Source organism: Pristiophorus japonicus, chromosome 4 (assembly GCF_044704955.1).
Source record: "Pristiophorus japonicus isolate sPriJap1 chromosome 4, sPriJap1.hap1, whole genome shotgun sequence".
Lineage (NCBI taxonomy): Eukaryota > Metazoa > Chordata > Chondrichthyes > Pristiophoridae > Pristiophorus > Pristiophorus japonicus.
The window spans coordinates 274,493,060-274,512,466 of record NC_091980.1 but is presented as its reverse complement, the minus strand read 5'-3'; the positions used below and the strand labels follow the sequence as shown (position 1 = coordinate 274,512,466).

At 44.4% G+C, this 19,407-nt stretch overlaps 2 protein-coding genes across 3 annotated transcripts in view; one reads left to right on the top strand and one right to left on the bottom strand.

Annotated features, from left to right (window-relative positions):
* Window positions 1–2,242: 2,242 nt before the first annotated feature.
* Window positions 2,243–15,120, bottom strand: LOC139263420 (NADH dehydrogenase [ubiquinone] 1 beta subcomplex subunit 1). Its single transcript, XM_070879483.1, has 3 exons — window positions 15,015–15,120; window positions 9,122–9,262; window positions 2,243–2,612 (listed from the first exon to the last, which is right to left on the bottom strand). Exons 1-3 carry the CDS (start codon window positions 15,098–15,100, stop codon window positions 2,576–2,578), a joined length of 264 nt encoding a protein of 87 aa, XP_070735584.1. The 5' UTR covers window positions 15,101–15,120; the 3' UTR covers window positions 2,243–2,575.
* A 147-nt stretch (window positions 15,121–15,267) lies between these two features.
* The window catches only part of cpsf2 (cleavage and polyadenylation specific factor 2), a 59,776-nt gene continuing 55,636 nt past the window's right edge, over window positions 15,268–19,407 (top strand). The window contains exon 1 of one of the 2 annotated variants that reach the window (XM_070879481.1): window positions 15,268–15,396. The gene's annotated coding sequence lies outside the window, so the exon portion shown is untranslated. Of the gene's footprint in view, window positions 15,433–19,407 lie in introns of both variants that reach the window. The other variant, XM_070879480.1, reaches the window with a different exon arrangement.

The following is a 19,407-nucleotide window of genomic DNA, read 5'->3' as shown; positions in this document are numbered from 1 at the left end:
CAGGGTTGGCCTCAAGTTCTGTAAAACAGAAGTCAAATGGTTAGCAGCAGAGGAGAGGGCAGGGTGGGTGGCATGAGTAGGCTCACACATTGCAGGACAGGCTGATTTGAAGGACCACGATGAATTTGCAGAACTTACCCTCTCCCTTGAGTGTGGGCTCAGCGTGTGCAGTGGTGATTGCTTTTCTCCAGGCAGGATCCATCAAAGCAGTGACCTTCTCTTCCAAGCGTGTCAGTAGGTGCAGATTTGCCAGGCCTCCTCCTGTTCGAGTTCTTTCTCTTTTATTATGTGCCATCTTTCTCTGCAAAGATGAAAACGTAACTTTTTAAAGAGGGTGTCTTTCTGCTTGGTGGGTCACATTTACAATTGCAATGCCATTGAATAAATGAAAATATTACTTACACTAACTACTTGACCAAGGTCCTGCCACTTCTTTTTACACTGGCCTCCAGATTTCGTGGTGGTCACCATTGCAGAGTAATCTTCTGCAACTTAGTTCCAGCATTTATTCATTTCTTTGGGTGACCTCTGCTGGTGTCCAGCTCCTGCCATCTGTTCTCAATCACAGTAACTAGTGCCTCCACTTCTTCCTGTAAGAAATTCTTGGTCCTTGCACCGCGTTGCATCTTGTACTGCTGCAGCTGCGATTATTTCAATGCTCTCACACAGCACTCCTTCTCACACACAACTGGCTCTTTAAAAATGGACGATTGCCAACTTGGCATGCACATCCATTGCAACGATGTCAGAAACGTAACTTTTTTTCCGTGTATGCGCAGAAGATGCGGCATCGTGTTTCGGTGCAGACAACTGGCTCCACCACCCCTCCATTCCCCCCCCCCACCACCGAGGCAACTGGACACGCTGCATGCCGCAAAATTCGAATTATACATCAGGGAAACTTTGGCAAATTATTTCTGGTGCATTTCTGGCCGAGAAAAACGGGCATAACTCTGGCAATACGCCAGAAAACGGGTTTGGGCAAAATTGAGCCCATAGTCTTGATATAAAAAAAAAATCTTACTGCGATCCAATGCCACGGAAGATCTACGAGAAAGATTAGAAATGGAATCATATAGTTTAGCACATCACACTTTTTGATTGACTCAAAAATATATTTTAAAAATCATGTTGAGTTCATGGGATTTCCTTAAATGAAGAGCCTTAACCAGGTTGTAGACTACAATTCCCAGAAGGCACATGAAGGCTTCTCTCTTTTGAGTCGAAGGAACATAATTTTTTGAAATCCGGGGCAGGGAAGCACATGACATACAAGGATTTTTTTTTAATTAAAGACAGGTCATTTACAGAGCATGCCAAGACTTGCTGTTTATAAACCCTGACCCCCCTCCTCCCCCAACCCAGAGATAGTAAAAACTCAATAGCATTAAAAACAAGATAAAGCAGATCAACTCGTGTATACATAAATAAAATCATAGTAAAATGATCCTTCACCGCTCTTCAAGGCTTCTTGTGTTAAAAACAGTACACCAGCACGTGCAAAATTTGAAGTTTGGTACAGATGCAAAACAAGTTTTAAAGAGTAAAAAGCCGGTTGCCTGTGTGCTTCTGACCTGAAACTAACCCTTTACAAGTTGCAAGGTTTCCTCAGGAAACTAAAAAAATGCCACAGGAGATCCGCTATAAAAGATAAATTTAAAATGAACAGAAGATGTTTCAAACACTCACTCTGGCAAAGCATTTAAGTTACTGAAATATTGGAACATAAATTCCTGAGTCTTTCTTGCAGCAGCCAAATCATATTTGGTTGAAAGAAGCAAACCGTTTGTCCTGACTGAAGACCACCTACAAATACCACACCGTAGTCAGAAATATAGATTTCTCCACCTTCCTTCTCTTTTCCCTCTTACCTCCACCCTTCCTCGAGGAAAAATAAGGACAGCAAACAAACTCTCCCAGGATGCTACTTTAAAGCTACTGAAATATTGGAACATAAATTCCACTCAAACATACCAAGATTCACAAGGATATCAGTCAGGTTCTGTAGGATTATCGACAGCTCAAAACTGGTAGATACACTAATGAAACAATATCAAACATACTCTACTACAAGTATGCTGACCCCTTGTAATTGATTGAAATGTTTATATTTTTCCCTTGCCAATTCCCACGGCAAAAGAATGAGAAGGGCACCTACAAGCACAAATCCATGTCCTACCATTTCTCACTTAACATTTTACAATTTTAAATTTAAAAGTTGAATGAAAAGATTCAAACAAAAAATATCATATAAGGTTTATTAAGTCTGACTTACAACTTGTATACATCCAAGTTCATGAAATAAATACAATGAACTGTTTGTCATGTATTTTTACATTTTATATTTCAGTGATGGAAAGGGGACAATCTTGGCAAATTTTACAATTTTAAACCAATTATGTTACATGAAGATAAACATTTCATGTGATGGGTCAAAATCTAATAGAACAAAACCAGCATTATTCAAATAAACTTTCACTGAATCCCTAAACAAAGATTCGTCAAGACTAAAACTGCCGTTGGGATGGTTTTTAAATGCATAAACAAATGTTTTCTCGGCATAGCTTTCGGTTCTTTACTTCCATGTAGTTTCTTCACCTGGTTTCAATTCCCTAAAAAGAACGATAATATTAATTAAAATGTACAACAGTTCAACTACAGAAGTAGCTAAATAGGTATTAAATCCTATTATCACAATACTCACTTTCCTTGTTATTCAAAGTTAAGACAGAAGTACCTCTGTAGCTTTTTACTCAAATATTCTGATTCTGGGCAACTTTTTTCAATTGCACACTGGCAATTCATATAGTACAAAATTTCCCTCCGCATTTCATCGTCCAGGTAACAAATGTTTAAATTGGCTTCGACGTGCTTCTGCTCATCAGTAATATGAGCAGATTAAAGAAATGCAAGCTTTCTGCAATATGTGAAAAATATATCTTCTGAAGGGTTGTCGGTGGATAAGCAATGGCAAACATTTAAAGATCACATGGATGAACTTCAGCAATTGTACATCCCTGTCTGGGTAAAAATAAAACTGGGAAGGTGGCTCAACCATGGTTAACAAGGGAAATTAAGGATAGTGTTAAAACCAAGGAAGAGGCATATAAATTGGCCAGAAAAAACAACAAACCTGAGGACTGGGAGAAATTTAGAATTCAACAGAGGAGGACTAAGGGTTTAATTAAGAAGGGGAAAATAGAGTACGAGAGGAAGCTTGCAGGGAACATAAAAACTGACTGCAAAAGCTTCTATAAATATGTGAAGAGAAAAAGATTAGTAAAGACAAATGTAGGTCCCTTGCAGTCAGAATCAGGTGAATTTATAATGGGGAACAAAGAAATGGTAGACCAATTGAACCAATACTTCGGTTCTGTCTTCACAAAGGAAGATACAAATAACCTTCCGAATGTACTAGGGGACAGTGGGTCTAGTGAGAATGAGGAACTGAAAGATATCCTTATTAGGCGGGAAATTATGTTAGGGAAATTGATGAGATTAAAGGCCGATAAATCCCCAGGTCCTGATAGTCTGCGTCCCAGAGTACTTAAGGAAGTGGCCCTAGAAATAGTGGATGCATTGGTGATCATTTTCCAACAATCTTATCGACTCTGGATCAGTTCCTATGGACTGGAGGGTAGCTAATGTAACGCCACTTTTTGAAAAAAGGAGGGAGAGAGAAAGCGGGTAATTATAGACCGGTTAGCTTGACATCAGTAGTGGGGAAAATGTTGGAATCAATCATTAAAGATGAAATTGCAGCCCATTTGGAAAGCAGTGACAGGATCAGACCGAGTCAGCATGGATTTATGAAAGGGAAATCATGCTTGACGAATCTTCTGGAATTTTTTGAGGATGTAACTAGTAGAGTGGACAAGGGAGAACCAGTGGATGTGGTGTATTTGGACTTTCAAAAGGCTTTTGACAAGGTCCCGCACAAGAGATTGGTGTACAAAATCAAAGCGCATGGTAATGTACTGATGTGGATAGAGAACTGGTTGGCAGACAGGAAGCAGAGTGTCGGGATAAACAGAACCTTTTCAGAATGGCAGGCAGTTACTAGTGGGGTGCCGCCGGGCTCAGTGCTGGGACCCCAGCTCTTTACAATATACATTAACGATTTGGATGAAGGAATAGAGTGTAATATCTCCAAGTTTGTGGATGACACTAAACTGGGTGGCGGTGTGAGCTGTGAGGAGGAGGCTAAGAGGCTGCAGGGTGACTTGGACAGATTAGGTGAGTGGGCAAATACATGGTAGATGCAGTATAATGTGAATAAATGTGAGGTTATCCATTTTGGGGGCAAAAACACGAAGGCAGAATATTATCTGAATGGCGGCAGACTAGAAAAAGGGGAGGACCTCGGTGTCATGGTTCATCAGTCACTGAAAATGGGCACGCAGGTACAGCAGGTGGTAAAGAAGGCAAATGGTATGTTGGCCTTCATAGCTAGGGGATTTGAGTATAGGAGCAGGAGAGTCTTACTGCAGTTGTACAGGGCCTTAGTGAGGCCTCACCTGGAATATTGTGTTCAGTTTTGGTCTCCTAGTCTGAGGAAGGACGTTCTTGCTATTGAGGGAGTGCAGCGAAGGTTTACCAGACTTATTCCAGGGATGGCTGGACTGTCATGTGAGAGACTGGATCAACTGGGCCTTTATTCACTGGAGTTTAGAAGGATGAGAGGGGATCTCATAGAAACATATAAGATTCTGACAGGACGTGACAGGTTAGATGCGGGAAGAATGTTCTCGATGTTGGGGAAGTCCAGAACCAGGGGACATAGTCTTAGGATAAAGGGTAGGCCATTTAGGACTGAGATGAGGAGAAACTTCTTCACTCAGAGTTGCTGACCTGTGGAATTCCCTGCCACAGAGAGTTGTTGATGCCAGTTCATTGGATATATTCAAGAGGGAGTTAGATATGGCCCTTATGGTTAAGGGGATCAAGGGGTATAGAGAGAAAGCAGGAAAGGGGTACTGAAGGAATGATCAGCCATGATCTTATTGAATGGCGGTGCAGGCTCGAAGGGCGGAATGGCCGACTCCTGCACCTATTTTCTATATAACTGGGACTGGAGTCATTATTGACTAATTCCCATCTCACTGCACTGCTATATGAGCCACAAGCTAATGAAGAATTCCATAAGATAGTAACAGTTTAAGGCAGGAGAAGACCGTTGGCACATTTAGCCCAATTATCCACATTATTCACTTGGTGCATTACGAATAACCCTAAATCCCATTTGTTGACAAAAATTTGTCCAGTTCATTCTTGAAACCCATTAAGGTTTCTGGCTCCATCACCCATACTGGTAATCTTCCACATACTTCCCACCCTTTCAGTAAAGATGTTCCTTGTGTACTTCCTATATTCTTGTGTTGTATAATGTATAAATATGATCCCCTTATGCTTAAATTCTGTACGGCTGTAAAATTGACCTGGGCCCAATTTGTTTAAACTTTTTTGTAATTTTAAACACTTCTATCAAAACCCATTTCAGTCTTCTCTTTTCAAGAGAGAAAAGATCTAGCCAATCTTTCCTCATTTGGAAACAACCATGTAGCCCTTCTCTATACTCCCTCTAATAACTGAATAAGCTTTTTAAAAATAGGGAGACCAAAACTGCATGCACTACTCTAGATGTGGCCCCACCAGGGCCAAATACAGTTTGAAAATAACCTCTCTGGATTTATATTCACACCCTTTGCTGTGCATCCAACATTCTATTTGCTTTTTTTTAAAAAAAGCAGCCTGGAATCATTGTGCTGATTTTTAAGTGACCGTCGCACTGAAACCCCAAGATATTTCTCCTGTTCCAATACCTCCAGTCTACACCAATCTTTCCTCTGCCATAACCTAGCATTTCCCTGTATTAAATTGCATTTGTCTATGATTGAGCCAGTCAAGATCCTTTTGAATTTGTGCACATTGATATTCATTATTTGCCACTGCATTGCACACGTGGTCCAGATTACTGCAGAGAACTGTTAAGGTATCTTGAGCTTTGTCTTGGAACTATTTTAAAGTACTGATAAGAAATCAAGTATTGTAATACCGGACTCGTACCACTGATTTAATCATCTTACTTCTCTTATTTCTGTGTCTTAATAAAATTAGTAGTTTTTACATATGGCTTCCAAGGTGTTAGAATCAATTAAATGAGGAAAGAGGGCAATAAAAATAAATCAAAAACACAAAGTTGAAGTTGATGAGGTAAATATATAACTAGAAAAGAATTTAGCAAAAAGGATAGTATGCAGATCGAATAAATGGAGGAGGAAAATTCAATCAGTTATAAGCCGGAAATAGATAAAGGAAAGAAACGTTAACTTGGACAAAATCAAAATAAAGGGAAAATGTATTACGTTAAATATAAACAAAGAGTGTATACATTGCAATATTCAGTGTGGGAAATAAACTGCCTGATTTAGAAGCAATTATGTCACAGGGAGACACAGATTTAACAGCACGATAAGCTCAGTAATGCTGGGTTTAGGCAGCTGCATATTGTAACTTCCTATATAAAAAAATGTTAATGTCATGGGATTCCGTCCTATAGAAATTAAAGAAGCACTTCTTCTAAGACTCACTACCCCAGAGAAGCAAAATACCAAAAAAGCAATATCCAGTTACAAAGAATTGGGATGAACAAAATTGTAAATATTTGGGATTAACAGTCTATCCATGTAATTTTGTTGTTGATTTTATGTCTGAAGAAGAATTTGCATTCATATAGTGCCTTTAACATAGTAAAACGTCCCAAGGTATTTGACAGGAATGTGACTTCACAGGACCGTCTGGATGAGCTGAAATTTTCTCCAATTAAATATTGGGAAGATCGAAGCCTTGTTTTCAGTCCCTGCCACAAACTCTGTCCCTCTCCCTAACATCTGTCTGAGGCTGAACCATACTGTTCGCAACCTTGGTGTCATATTTGACCCTGAAATGAGCTTCCGACCACATATCCGCGGCATAACTAAGACCACCTATTTCCACCTCAGTAACATCGCCCGTCTGGACTCTTGCTCAGCTCATCCGTTGCTAAAACCCTCATCCATGTATTTGTTATCTCTAGACTTGACTATTCCAATGCACTACAGGCCGGCCTCCCATTCTACCCTATGTAAATTTGAGGTCATCCAAAACTCAGCTGCCCGTGCCCTAACTCGCACCGCCCCACTCACCTATCACCCCTGTGCTTGACGACCTATATTGGTTTCCTGGCTCCCAGTTAAGCAATGCCTCGATTTCAAAATTCTCATCTTTGTTTTCAAATCCCTCCATGACCTCGCCACTCCCTATCTCTGTAACCCCCCCCAAAGAGATATCTGCGCTCCTCTAATTCCGCTCCCTTGAGCATCTCTGATTATAATTGCTCAACCATTGGTGGCCATGCCTTCTGTTGCCTAGGCCCCAAGCTCTGGAATTCCCTGCCTAACCCTCTTCGCTTCTCTTTCCTCCTTTAAAACGCTCCTTAAAACCTACCTCTTTGACCTGCCCAATTTCTGCTTATGTGGCTCGGTGTCAACATTTTTGTCTTATTATACTCCTGTGAAGCACCTTCGTACGTTCTACTACGATAAAGGCGCTATGTAAATATAAGTTGATGTTGTTATCAAACAAAAATTTGACACCGAGCCACATAAGGAGATATTGGGTCAGCTGACCAAAAGCATGGTCAAAGAGGTATGATTTAAGGAGCGTCTTAAAGGAGGAAAGAGAGGTAGAGAGGTGGAGATGTTGAGGGAGAGAATTCCAGAGTTTAGGGCCTTGGCAGCTGAAGGCACGACCACCAATGGTGAAGCGATTAAAATCAGGGATACGCAAGGTCAGAATTAGAAGAGTGCAGATATCTGGGAGGGTTGTAGGGCTGGAGAAGATTACAGAGATAGGACGGAGCAAGGCCATAGAGGGATTAGAAAACAAGGATGAGAATTTTAAAATCAAGGCGTTGCTTAACCGTGAGCCAATGTAGGTCAGCGAGCGCAGGAGTGATGAGTGAACGGGACTTGGTGCGAGTTTAAACATAGGCAGCAGAGTTTTGGATCACCTCTAGTTGACGGTAAGTAGAAAATTGGAGGGCGGCTAAGAGTGCGTCGGAATAAAGGTAGCAAAGGCATGGGTGAAGGTTTCAGCAGCAGATGAGCTGAGGCATGGGCAGAGTCGGGCAATATTACAGAGAGGAATGTGATGACAAAAGGGAGAAAACAGGTCAGAGCTACTGCGCTCAACAGTTTAAGGTTTTCTTTCCCCTGCTACCCTATGATTCCATGATTAAGGTAGGCAGACAACGTAGAAGGTCTCTGAAAATGCTTCTTTGTAATAGGTTGCAAAGCATCAGAACAGCTTTGATTCATAGAATCACACAGCACAGGAGACCTTTCAGCCCATCATGCCTGTGCCAGTTCTCTGGAAGAGCTACCAATTAGTCCCACTCCCCAGCACTTTCCCCATAGCCCTGCAAATTTTTCACATTTAAGTATATATCCAATCCCTTTTGGAAGTTACTACTGTATCTGCTTCCACCACCCTTCCAGGCAATGTATTCCAGCTCCTCATAACTCACTGAGGAAAAAGAATTCTCATGTCCCACTGGCTTTTTTGCCAATTATCTTAAATTTGTGTTCTCTGGTTACCGACCCTCCTGCCACTGGAAACAGTTTCTTCCTATACTCTGTCAAAACCCCACATAATTTTGAACACCTCTATTAAATATCCCTATAATCTTCTTTGCTCCAAGGAGAACAATCTCCACTTCTCTAGTCTCTCTACATAACTGGATTCCCTCATCAGTGATACCATTCTGGTAAATTTCCTTTGCACCCTCTCCAAGACCTTGACATTATTTCTAAATTGTGGGACGCAGAATTGGACATGATACTCTAGCTGAGGTCTAACCAATTGGCTCAACTTTTCTCTTTCCCACAGTTTTTTACAGTTGGAATAAATAAATGTATTTTTTTTATTCTGCTAAACCTTTTGATCACTAAATGAATGACACTCATCAAGACCAATACAGTATTGTAGTAAAATAATAAATCCTTAATAAGGGATATCGCAGTCACCCAAATTAATCTGTAAATAAGGCAATATGGAATCAAAATGTAAATCTTGTACTCACCGTCTGTACAATATACTTTTGTTTCTGAATGCAGTAAGTTTTCCATCATTTCTTCTATCAAGATAACATCCCAATACAAAACCCAGAGGGACAAGGATATTGGTCCAATGCTCACGTATGATGCTAACCAGATTCATTATGCTGAGAGGAGGAAAGTAAAACAAAAAAAATGACTGAAGTGCACAAAACAAATTCCTGATGAAAAGGTGATGTATTTCTACCTACATAGAAATACAGCATAGGCGTGGCTACCCATTTACTTTGGCTGTAATAGAGATCCTGATAAATTGGTCTAAAAGTTATATCTATGATATGTACTCCAAGAAAACAGATGACAAAAGAGCTCTCACTGTCCCCATGTTTTATGAGTTACAAGAACCTGCATGAAGGTGTTATTCATTCACTTCATTCAGAATTAGTGTGGAAAGTGAACAAGGATGACAACTTGAAGTGAGAAAATGCATTCATGTAAACTACATCACTAGAACAGGATTTTTTTTCTTTACTGTTTGCAGTTTGTAGTTCATCAGTACAGCATTTTAAAAAACATTTACATACCTCTCTCATTTCTGCCAGAAATGTTTCAAAAGTGCTTCAAATACAAGTTAATTACTTTGAAGTGCAGTGACTTATGTAGGTAACCATGGAAGCCATTTTCTGCATAGAGAGAACCCACATACAGCAGTGAGATGAATGACCAATTAATCTGTCTTTTGGTGGAAGAAGGAATTTTAGAAGAACTTGGTCTTCTCATCTGAACATTTTTAATGGATACTGCATGCCTCTTGCTACATTGTGAACTCAAACATCAATCTTCGGGAACGTTGGCTCTTGGCATTTGGCAGCTAAATGTATTTAAATTGGCTAGACTGACACTGCTGGCAACATTACAAATAATATAAACATGTACTTTAGCTTATATTTGAATTATCTGGACAACTGGTCACACATTAGATGGTCAATACAATACAAAGTAACTTATAGAAACATAGAAAATAGGTGCAGGAGTAGGCCATTCGGCCCTTCGAGCCTGCACCGCCATTCAATGAGTTCATGGCTGAACATGCAACTTTATCAGTACCCCATTCCTGCTTTCTCGCCAAACCCCTTGATCAGCCTAGTAGTAAGGACTACATCTAATTCCTTTTTGAATATATTTAGTGAATTGGCCTCAACAACTTTCTGTGGTAGAGAATTCCACAGGTTCACCACTCTCTGGGTGAAGAAGTTTCTCCTCATCTCAGTCCTAAATGGCTTACTCCTTATCCTTAGACTGTGACCCCTGGTTCTGGACTTCCCCAACATTGGGAACATTCTTCCTGCTTCTAACCTGTCTAAACCTGCCAGAATTTTAAACGTTTCTATGAGATCCCCTCTCATTCTTCTGAACCCCAGTAAATACAAGCCCAGTTGATCCAGTCTTTCTTGATATGTCAGTCCCGCCATCCCGGGAATCAGTCTAGTGAATCTTCGCTGCACTCCCTCAATAGCAAGAATGTCCTTCCTCAAGTTAGGAGACCAAAACTGCACACAATACTCCAGATGTGGCCTCACCAAGGCCCTGTACAACTGTAGTAGTAACACCTCCCTACCCCTGTACTCAAATCCCCTCACTATAAAGGCCAACATGCCATTTGCTTTCTTAACCGCCTGCTGTACCTGCATGCCAACCTTCAATGACTGATGTACTATGACACCCAGGTCTCGTTGCACCTCCCCTTTTCCTAATCTGTCACCGTTCAGATAATAGTCTGTGGCTCATTTTCTGCTATGATTAGTGTCTCGAACAGTAAAATGTTTTCACCACGATAGCTTAACTATAGCGCTAAATATTTGGCCAGTTACAATAGCTAATGGTATGTTCTAATCAATGTTCCCTCAATTTTTTGTGCACGCGATCTTTTAAATTTGCTGTGTCTTAGGAGGAGCATTGGTTCGAATATAAAAGTTGACTTTCAAAACTGAAACAGGAAATAAAAGCCATTTACAAAGTAAAGCTGTATCATAAAAGTCAAAGCTAAAAGGGCATTCAGCCCATCATAGCTCAAATCTGCTACTATTAGGGACAAAATAGGAAAAATTGGAGGTATTCAGAATCCATATGATCCACAAGGCATTGATGAAGTAATGAAAGAATCAGAAACGAGAAAACTTTTTCAAACAATTGAAATATGTGTTTCTCCCTCTTGTTAGCTTTCTCTTCATCCTGCAATATTTTCTGGGGTAGAGGAGCTGTGAGCCTCTTGGCCTCTGCCATTCAGAATATAAGCATTGGTAGAAAAAAATGTCTACTTGGCTGATCAAATCAACTCCTTTTGCAAAATATGATAGATGCAGACGAGCCCGGAGGGTGGAGGAAACGGGAGCCCGGAGGTCGGAGGACAGCAGCAGGGTCATGGCCCAGGAGCGGCGCAGCACAAACCAGCAGCGGGGTCGTGGCCCAGGAGTAATGCAGCATGGGCCAGCAGCGAGTTTGTGAGACCACCATTGTGTCCTCCGAAACCCAGGGATAGAGGCCCGGGGGAAGGAGGACAGTCGAAGTATGCGTGTGTATGAACAAGGCCCATACAGCACAGCCTGGTCTCCAGTCGTCTTGTATCCCTTTGCCACTGGACCAAGACCTTGCTTAGTCAAACCCATGTGGTAGCTGGTGTGCAATGGCCACCCCACGTTAAAAGAACTCATGCACAGGCGTCTTCCACACTTTAAGATAAAGTTTGGGACCTGGAACATCAGGACCCTTATGGACAACCCTTACAGCAACAGACCGGAACGTCGCACCGCCATCGTTGTCCGGGAACTCGGGCGCTTCAACATTGACATAGCTGCCCGAAGCGAGACCCGGCGGGCAGGGGAAGGCCAGCTCAAAGAACAAGGTGGTGGCTGCACCTTCTTCTGGAAAGGCAAACCAGAAGCAGAACGCCACCTCTATGAGATTGACTTCGTCGTAAAAAACAAACTAGTGGGCTGACTCAGAGATTCCCCCTGCGGGATAAACGAACGCCTCATGACTCTTCGGCTCACCCTAGCCCAGAACCAGTGCGCTATGGTCTTTAGCGCATACGCCCCAACACTGGAAGCTACAGACAAGACCAAAGAGGAATTCTACTCCAGCCTCGAACAATCCCTGTCTCGAGTCCCAACGGGCGACAAGCTGATCTTCCTTGGTGACTTCAACGAGAGTCGGAAAGGACACTGACCTGTGGGGAGGTATGATCAGCAGAGAGGGGTTAGGGAAAACCAATTACAATGGTACCCTCCTCCTGACGAAATGCTTAGAACACAGCCTCGTCATAACTAATACCCTGTTCCATCAGAAGGACAAATATAAAGATTCATGGCAACACCCTCGCTCCAAGCACTGGCATCTGCTAGACTACGTTATCATGCGAGCGAGGGATTGCAAAGACGTGCGCATCACCCGCACCATGACAGGAGTTGACGACTATTGGACGGACCACCGCCTAATTCGCTTTGTCATCACAATCAACATTGTCCCAAAACAGCGGTGAGAACAGAAACAATGCTGCAGGAAGATCAACGCTGGTGCACTCAAAGCCCTATTCAGCCAGCGCCTCGCTACCAACCTAACGACTCCCAGAGACGCAGAGTGTCCACAGTGCCCGGCCATTTTGGTAGAAAAAAGGTCTACTTGGCCCATCAAACCAACTCCTTTTGTAAAATGATAGATGCAGACTATTTCAGGTCTAGAACAAGGAGTCATAATACAAGATTAAATGCAGGAGATTTAAAGAACTTGCATTTGTATAGCGCCTTTCATGACCTCAGAACACTCCAAAGTATTTTACAGCCAATGAAGTGCTGAAGTATTGTCATCGTTGTATTGTAAGCAAGGTCTCATAAACAGCAATGAGAACTGATGAAAGGTCATCGACCTGAAACGTTAACCCTGTTTCTCTCTCCATAGATGCTGCCTGAGCTTTGAGTATTTACAGCATCCACAGTATCTTGTTTTTGTAATGGCCAGATAATGTGTTTTTAGTAATGTTGGGATAAATATTGGTCAGGACAAGATGAGGGCAAAAACTCTTTACAAAGAGTTAGGAAGCTGTTGAATTTACTTCCAGAGTTAGTGGTTGAGACAGAAACTATTCATCATTCAAGATTAGATTAGATTGGATAGGTGAATCAAGGAAAAGGGGATGAAGGAGTATGGGATTCGGACAGGTAAATGTTGATTGGGTTAATTTGTTTGCGTGGAGGGCACAACCTCTATTTCCACATATAAACAGAAAACAATGGTTGATGGATATTTTTCACACTGGAGGGATGTAAACAGTTATATCTATTTATACAACATTGAATCCCTTATGCTTTTTCCCTTAAAAACAGCAGTATCAATTTTGACCACTCGTTTTTAAAGATTGATGTACGTGACCCTCCCTCTCTCTTTCTGGTCCTCGACTTTCAAAATGTAACCATTTGTTGTATATTTCTTTTTTACTGTTGCTCCCAAAATGTACCAGTTCATATTTCTCCACATTAAAGTTCATCCAACATGTTTCTGCCTAATCTTGACATTACCATGGCTGAGTTGGTAGCACTCTCATCTCTGAGTTAGTACCTCGTGGGTTCAAGTTCCACTCGAGATTTGAGCACAAAAATCTAGGCGGACAGTCCCAGTGCGGTACTGAGGGAGTGCTGCACTGTCAGAGGTGCTGTCTTTTGGATGAGACGTTAAACTGAGTCATGTCTGCTCTCTTAGGTGGACATAAAAGAACCTATGGCATTATTTCAAAGAAGAGCAGGGCGGTTTCCCCCAGTGTCATGGCCAATATTTATCCCTCAATCAACATCGCTAAAAACAGATTATCGGGTCATTATCACATTTCTGTCTGTGGAAGCTTGCTGTGCGCAAATTGGCTGCCGCGTTTTCTACATTACACCTCAAGTCGCTGGAGATATATCACCAACGACGCCTCCGCAAGATCCTGCAAATGCCCTGGGAGGACAGGCGCACCAACATCAGTGTCCTCGTCCAGGCTAACATCCCCAGTATTGAAGCACTGACCACACTCGATCAGTTTCACTGGGCAGGCCACATAGTTCGCATGCCAGATACGAGACTCCCTAAGCAAATGCTTTATGTGGAGCTCCTTCATGGTAAATGAGTCAAAGGTGGGCAGCGGAAGCGTTACAAAGACACTCTCAAAGCCTCCCTGGTAAAGTGCGACATCACCACTGACACCTGGGAGACCCTGGCCGAAGACCGGCTGAGGTGGAGAAAGTGCATCCCTGAGGGCGTTGAGTTCTTCGAGTCTCAACGCAAAGAGCGTGAAGAGGTCAGGCGCAGACAGCGGAAGGAGCGCGCGGCAAACCAGACCCACCCACCCCTTTCTCGACGAATGTCTGTCCCAACTGTGACAGAGTCTGTGGCTCTCGTTTTGGACTGTTCGGCCACCAGGGAACTCACGTTGGGAGTGGAAGCAAGTCTTCCTCGATTCCGAGGGACTATCTATGATGATGATGATTACAATTGTGACTGCACTTTAAAAAAAAAGCACTTCACTGGCTGTAAAGTGGTTTGGACGTTCGGTGGTCGTGAAAGGCGCTATATAAATGCAAGTCTATCGTCCTGAAGTCACTAGCATTCTTCCTCACAGCTAACCATACTCATTTTTTGTGTCGTCTGTGCACATTTTCATAACTGTTGGTGTCCTCTTTACCCAAATCCAAGGACCCCAGCGTGCACTGGAAGCAATGGCCCTCACACGACCTTTCGAGGCTGCATTGGTTAGGCCGCAGGAGACAAGCAACAAGGACAAACGGGTTCACCGGCTCTCGGCAATACGGGAGGACAGGGACAAGGGCACCGCCGGCTGGCCGGCCCTGCCTGGAGCCCAGGTCTCACTCACTCCACTCACACACTCACCTGGCGCAGGTCTCCCACTCCGCCCGCGCCGCCGCCTCCTCCTCAGCCACCGGAGCGAAGGGCAACGGGCTCACCCACCTCACCATAACACACGGGGGTGAAGCAGCCACAACCCCTCACCCTGGGACAACCCGCACACCGCCGCCTTCACCATCAAGTTCATTATTATCAAGTACACTTCTAAACTAGAATCCCTCGGAAGAAAGCGATTCAAAATAGCGCGAGTCTCATGAGCGTGGGGAATGGTCGGGTCCGTTCACCCCTGACCCGGCGGCGCGGTGGAAGATGGCGGCGGCTGGCGGGCTCGCGATGTGAAGAGTCTCACACACACACACACAGTGGGAGAGACACACAGGCCCTTGGCGGCGGCGCCCATGGCCCGGTGAGACAAACGGCCTCGGCGCTTACATTTAACCCGGTATGTTTATTGTGAGGAGTCACATTCTCTTCATTCAAAACCAACGGGTTGTGCTTCGGGCCCGAGGCTCACCGCGCCGCCGGCCCCGGTTTAACGCACGGGGGAATGCGAGGGACTGGAGTTTAAAGACTAACTGGGGAAGGGGAGGCCGCAGAGACACACTGGATCTAACCTGTCTGCATGTTCCTCTTCTGGGGTAATACCCGTCCAGAAACTTTAAAATGAACAGGGACTGAGGCAAAACAGCAGTTCTGGAGTTTACACAGTAGTTCTTCTCAAGTGTGAGGAGTTCATGGACTTCTTTGTCACTAAGATTGAGACTATTCGATCAGCTGCCTCTGCCGCTTCCCTCCCTCCTCCAAGCCCACTGGGCCAAACTTCCTCGAAGGTTCCCCTCTGCCCTAGCCCTGAATTCACATCTTTCTCCAGTTTCTCTCCTATCTGCCCTCTCTTATTGAAACCCACTTCCTGCTCCCTTGACCCTATTTCCAGTAAACTGCTGACCACCCAACTTCCCTTCCTGACTCCCATGTTAACAGTATCAGCTATCGGGTTTCTCTCCTCAAGTACTGTCCCCCTCTCCAAATATGCTGTCATTATCCCTGTCAAAAAAAGATTCCTTGACCCCACTGTCCTTCCAAACTACTGCCCCAAACACTCTTCAAGTCCTTGAACATGTTATCGCCTCTTGAATTCATGCCCATCTTTTCCAAAACCCCATGTTTGAATCGCTCCAAACAGGTTTCCGCCCCTTACACAGTACCAAAACGCCTCTTATCAAAGTCACAAATTATATCCTCTGTGACTGTGATAAAGGTTAAACAACCTTTCTCAACTATTCTACAGACTTTGACACAATTGATCATACTTCTTCCAATGCCTCTCCACCACCATCCAGCTTGATTGGACTGCACTCGCCTGTTTCCGTTCTTATTAAATCATAGCCAGAGAATCACCTGCAATGGCTTCTCTTCCCGCTCCCGCATCGTTACCTTTGGTGTTCCTGCCCCTCCTATTTTTCATCTACATGCAAAAATAGTGTCAGTTTCCACATGTATGCTGACAACACCCAGCTCTACCTCATCACTACTTTTCTTGATCCTTCCATGGTCTCTGAACTGTCAGACATCCAGTACTGGATGAGCAGAAATCACCTCCAATTAAATATTGGGAAGACTGAAGCCATTGTCTTTGGTCCCCGCCACAAACTCTGTTCCAGAGCCACCGACTCCATCCCTCTCCCTAGCAACTGTCTGAGGCTGAACCAGACATTTTGCAACCTTGGTGTCATTTGACCCCGAGCTGAGCTTCCGACCACATATCTGTGCCATCACTAAGACCGCCTATTTCCCTGTAACATCGCCCGACTCCACCTGTGCCTCAGCTCATCTGGTGCTGAAACCCTTATCCATGCCTTTGTTACCTCTACACTTGACTATTCCAACGCACTCCTGGCCGGCTTCCCACATTCTACCCACCATAAACTCGAGATCATCCAAAACTCGGCTGCCTGTGTCCTAACTCGCACCAAGTCCGTTCATCCATCACCCCTGTGCTTGCTGACCTACACTGGCTCCCAGTTAAGGAATGCCACGATTTAAAAATTCTTATCCTTGTTTTGAAATCACTCCATGCCCTTGCCCCTCCCTATCTCTGTAATCTTCTCAAGCCCTACAACCCTCCAAGATATCTGTGCTCCTCTAATTCTGGCCCCTTGAGCATCCCCGGTTTTAATCGCACCATCATTGGTGACCATGCCTTCAGCTGCCAAGACCCTAAGCTTTGGAATTCCCTCCCTAAATCTCTACCTCTCTTCCCTCCTTTAAGATGCTCCATAAAGTGTGTACCGTACCTATCCCACTATCTCTATGTGGCTCGGTGTCAAATATTGTTTTGCAATACTCCTGTGAAGTGCCTTGGGATGTTTAACTACATATAAGGCACGATATATGTTGTTTCCTTAGATGCTCCAGTAATGACTCCACGAGGCACTGTGTTGTACTTGAATTGTAGTGACCTTAGTCCTTTATTAGTTAATCTCTTTTGAGTTAACCTGCAAAAACATAAAACATTAAAACCATGCCACCCGACCTGGGTGACACAGCAGACATTTTCAAGGCCCCCCTTTTTTTTTGGGGTTTTTTTTTTTTTTTTTGGGGCGCTAAAATCAAATTTTTCCTTTATTAGTTAACTCCAGAGTGACGATCACACCTGGTGGCCTGCCTTTTATACTAGGCCAGGCACACCTGTACAGGTAACCTATAAGTCTCCCACTGCTGTGCCCTCTAGTGGCACACCTTGTGATAGTACCAACAGTAGCCATGTAGGATACATGACATCAGTCTCCCCTAAGCCTTTAGTGCAAATCACCTCTGCATTGACTGCTCTGGGCTTAGCTCTATGTGGACTTTGTCTGATTGACCTTTGGCAGGTCGTTTCAATCTTGGGTGAGTGGTTGGTGCAGTAGAGTGCTGGTGGTTTCTTTTTGTGTGTGTCCCCATCGATTATGGCGGAGGCTCCTAGCTTTCATGTACATTCAAGTTCAGGAAAATAGGTTTGCATTACATTTGTGGTTCCGTTGTGAAACAAGTACGTTAGACTGGCGGGATGCCTTATCGATGCAGTGACTGGTGCGTGAGGACCAACTAGTTCCAGAGCTGTTGGGTTGTGTCCCTGCAGTCTGGTGGCAGTTCAGTGCCTGGTGCTGGCAGTGGGAACCCGGTTGGCTCGAGTTGCCTGCTCTCGGGGCTGTTGCCGTGGTCCCTAGCGTTGGGCCGGTTCACAGATGCCTGTGACCTCCCTGTCCTTTCTTTGTACCCTGGGTCACTGCTGCTTCCTGAGGAGCTGTCTAGCAGTGCACAGGCAACTGCTGACTCGCTGGCCTGGGTGTTGTTTGGTTTAGGATCCTGGCTGGTCCCGGTTCCCTTTGGGGGAACTGTGGCGGGTAACCCTTAGTTTACGGGTATGGCCTTGGTGGCAATGGGGTCTGGGGACTGCACCTTGGTACAGCCTGCCCCTTCAGGCTCGTGGCAGTTGGTGCCATCAGGTGCCTGAGAGGTGGAGCCGATCAGGGGCATGGTATTGATACCGGTGCCGTTACCCTGCTGAGGTCGCTTGCTCTGCAGCTCATGTGTGTTGGCTGCTTGTGGCCACACTCCATGGTGCATAACTCAGGTCCCCGGGACGCAGGTTACAGCATTGGGTAGCTCGCTGGACCTGTGTGCTCCCGATGAGTGTCTGCCCGCTGCATTGGCTGCGTGCAGTTAAAACCCTGCATCGCACAACTTTTCATTACTTATGATGGACACACTGTGGGTCCAATTGCGATCATGCGACTTTTTCTCGCTGGTTGCATGTACACAGTTCAGATTATCAGTTGTACATTTTACATGATCAATTACACCTTTTGTCTCTGACGTACAATTACTGTTACATTGCTTAAGTGTGTGGAAATGTCTCTTTAATTGTGGTGGGTTGCAGGCCTCCTTTAAGAGAGCCTTGCTTTCCCAAAGGGAACCGGGACCAGCCAGGATCCTAAACCAAACAACACCCAGGCCAGCGAGTCAGCAGTTGCCTGTGCACTGCTAGACAGCTCCTCAGGAAGCAGCAGCGACCCAGGGTATAAAGAAAGGATAGGGAGGTTGCTTTACCCCAACCCGTTTCGTGCCACTTGATGCTCCATCAGCGCTGCACCTTGTGGTCTGGCCGCGGCCATCTTTGTCTACAGCGCCTTACCTCGTGGTTTGGGCGCCATCTTTTCACCATCCACGATGTCAACTGCGGTGATCCTTTTCTTCCCGGGTTCTGCCTCCGAAGCTGGGAAGTCGCCTCTGGATCCGATTTTCTTCCTCCGGAGTCTTGCCACTGGAGCCTGGAAGGTTCTTTCGAGTCGTCTCAGCTGGATCATCTCCACGCATTCGTGCTGAGCGGTCTGTGTCTCGGGTGCCGCGCTGGTCTGCTCTCTGGTGCTGCGTC

What these genes read in the sequence shown, in the direction of transcription:
- LOC139263420 (XM_070879483.1), bottom strand. Translation starts at nt 15,100, where the DNA reads ATGGTGAGGTGGGTGAGCCCGTTGCCCTTCGCTCCGGTGGCTGAGGAG. An exon ending in GAGTGGGAGACCTGCGCCAG is followed by an intron (nt 9,263 to 15,014) that starts GTGAGTGTGTGA and finishes TCCTCCTCTCAG; the next exon opens with CATAATGAATCTGGTTAGCA. An exon ending in AAAAGTATATTGTACAGACG is followed by an intron (nt 2,613 to 9,121) that starts GTGAGTACAAGA and finishes CGTTCTTTTTAG; the next exon opens with GGAATTGAAACCAGGTGAAG.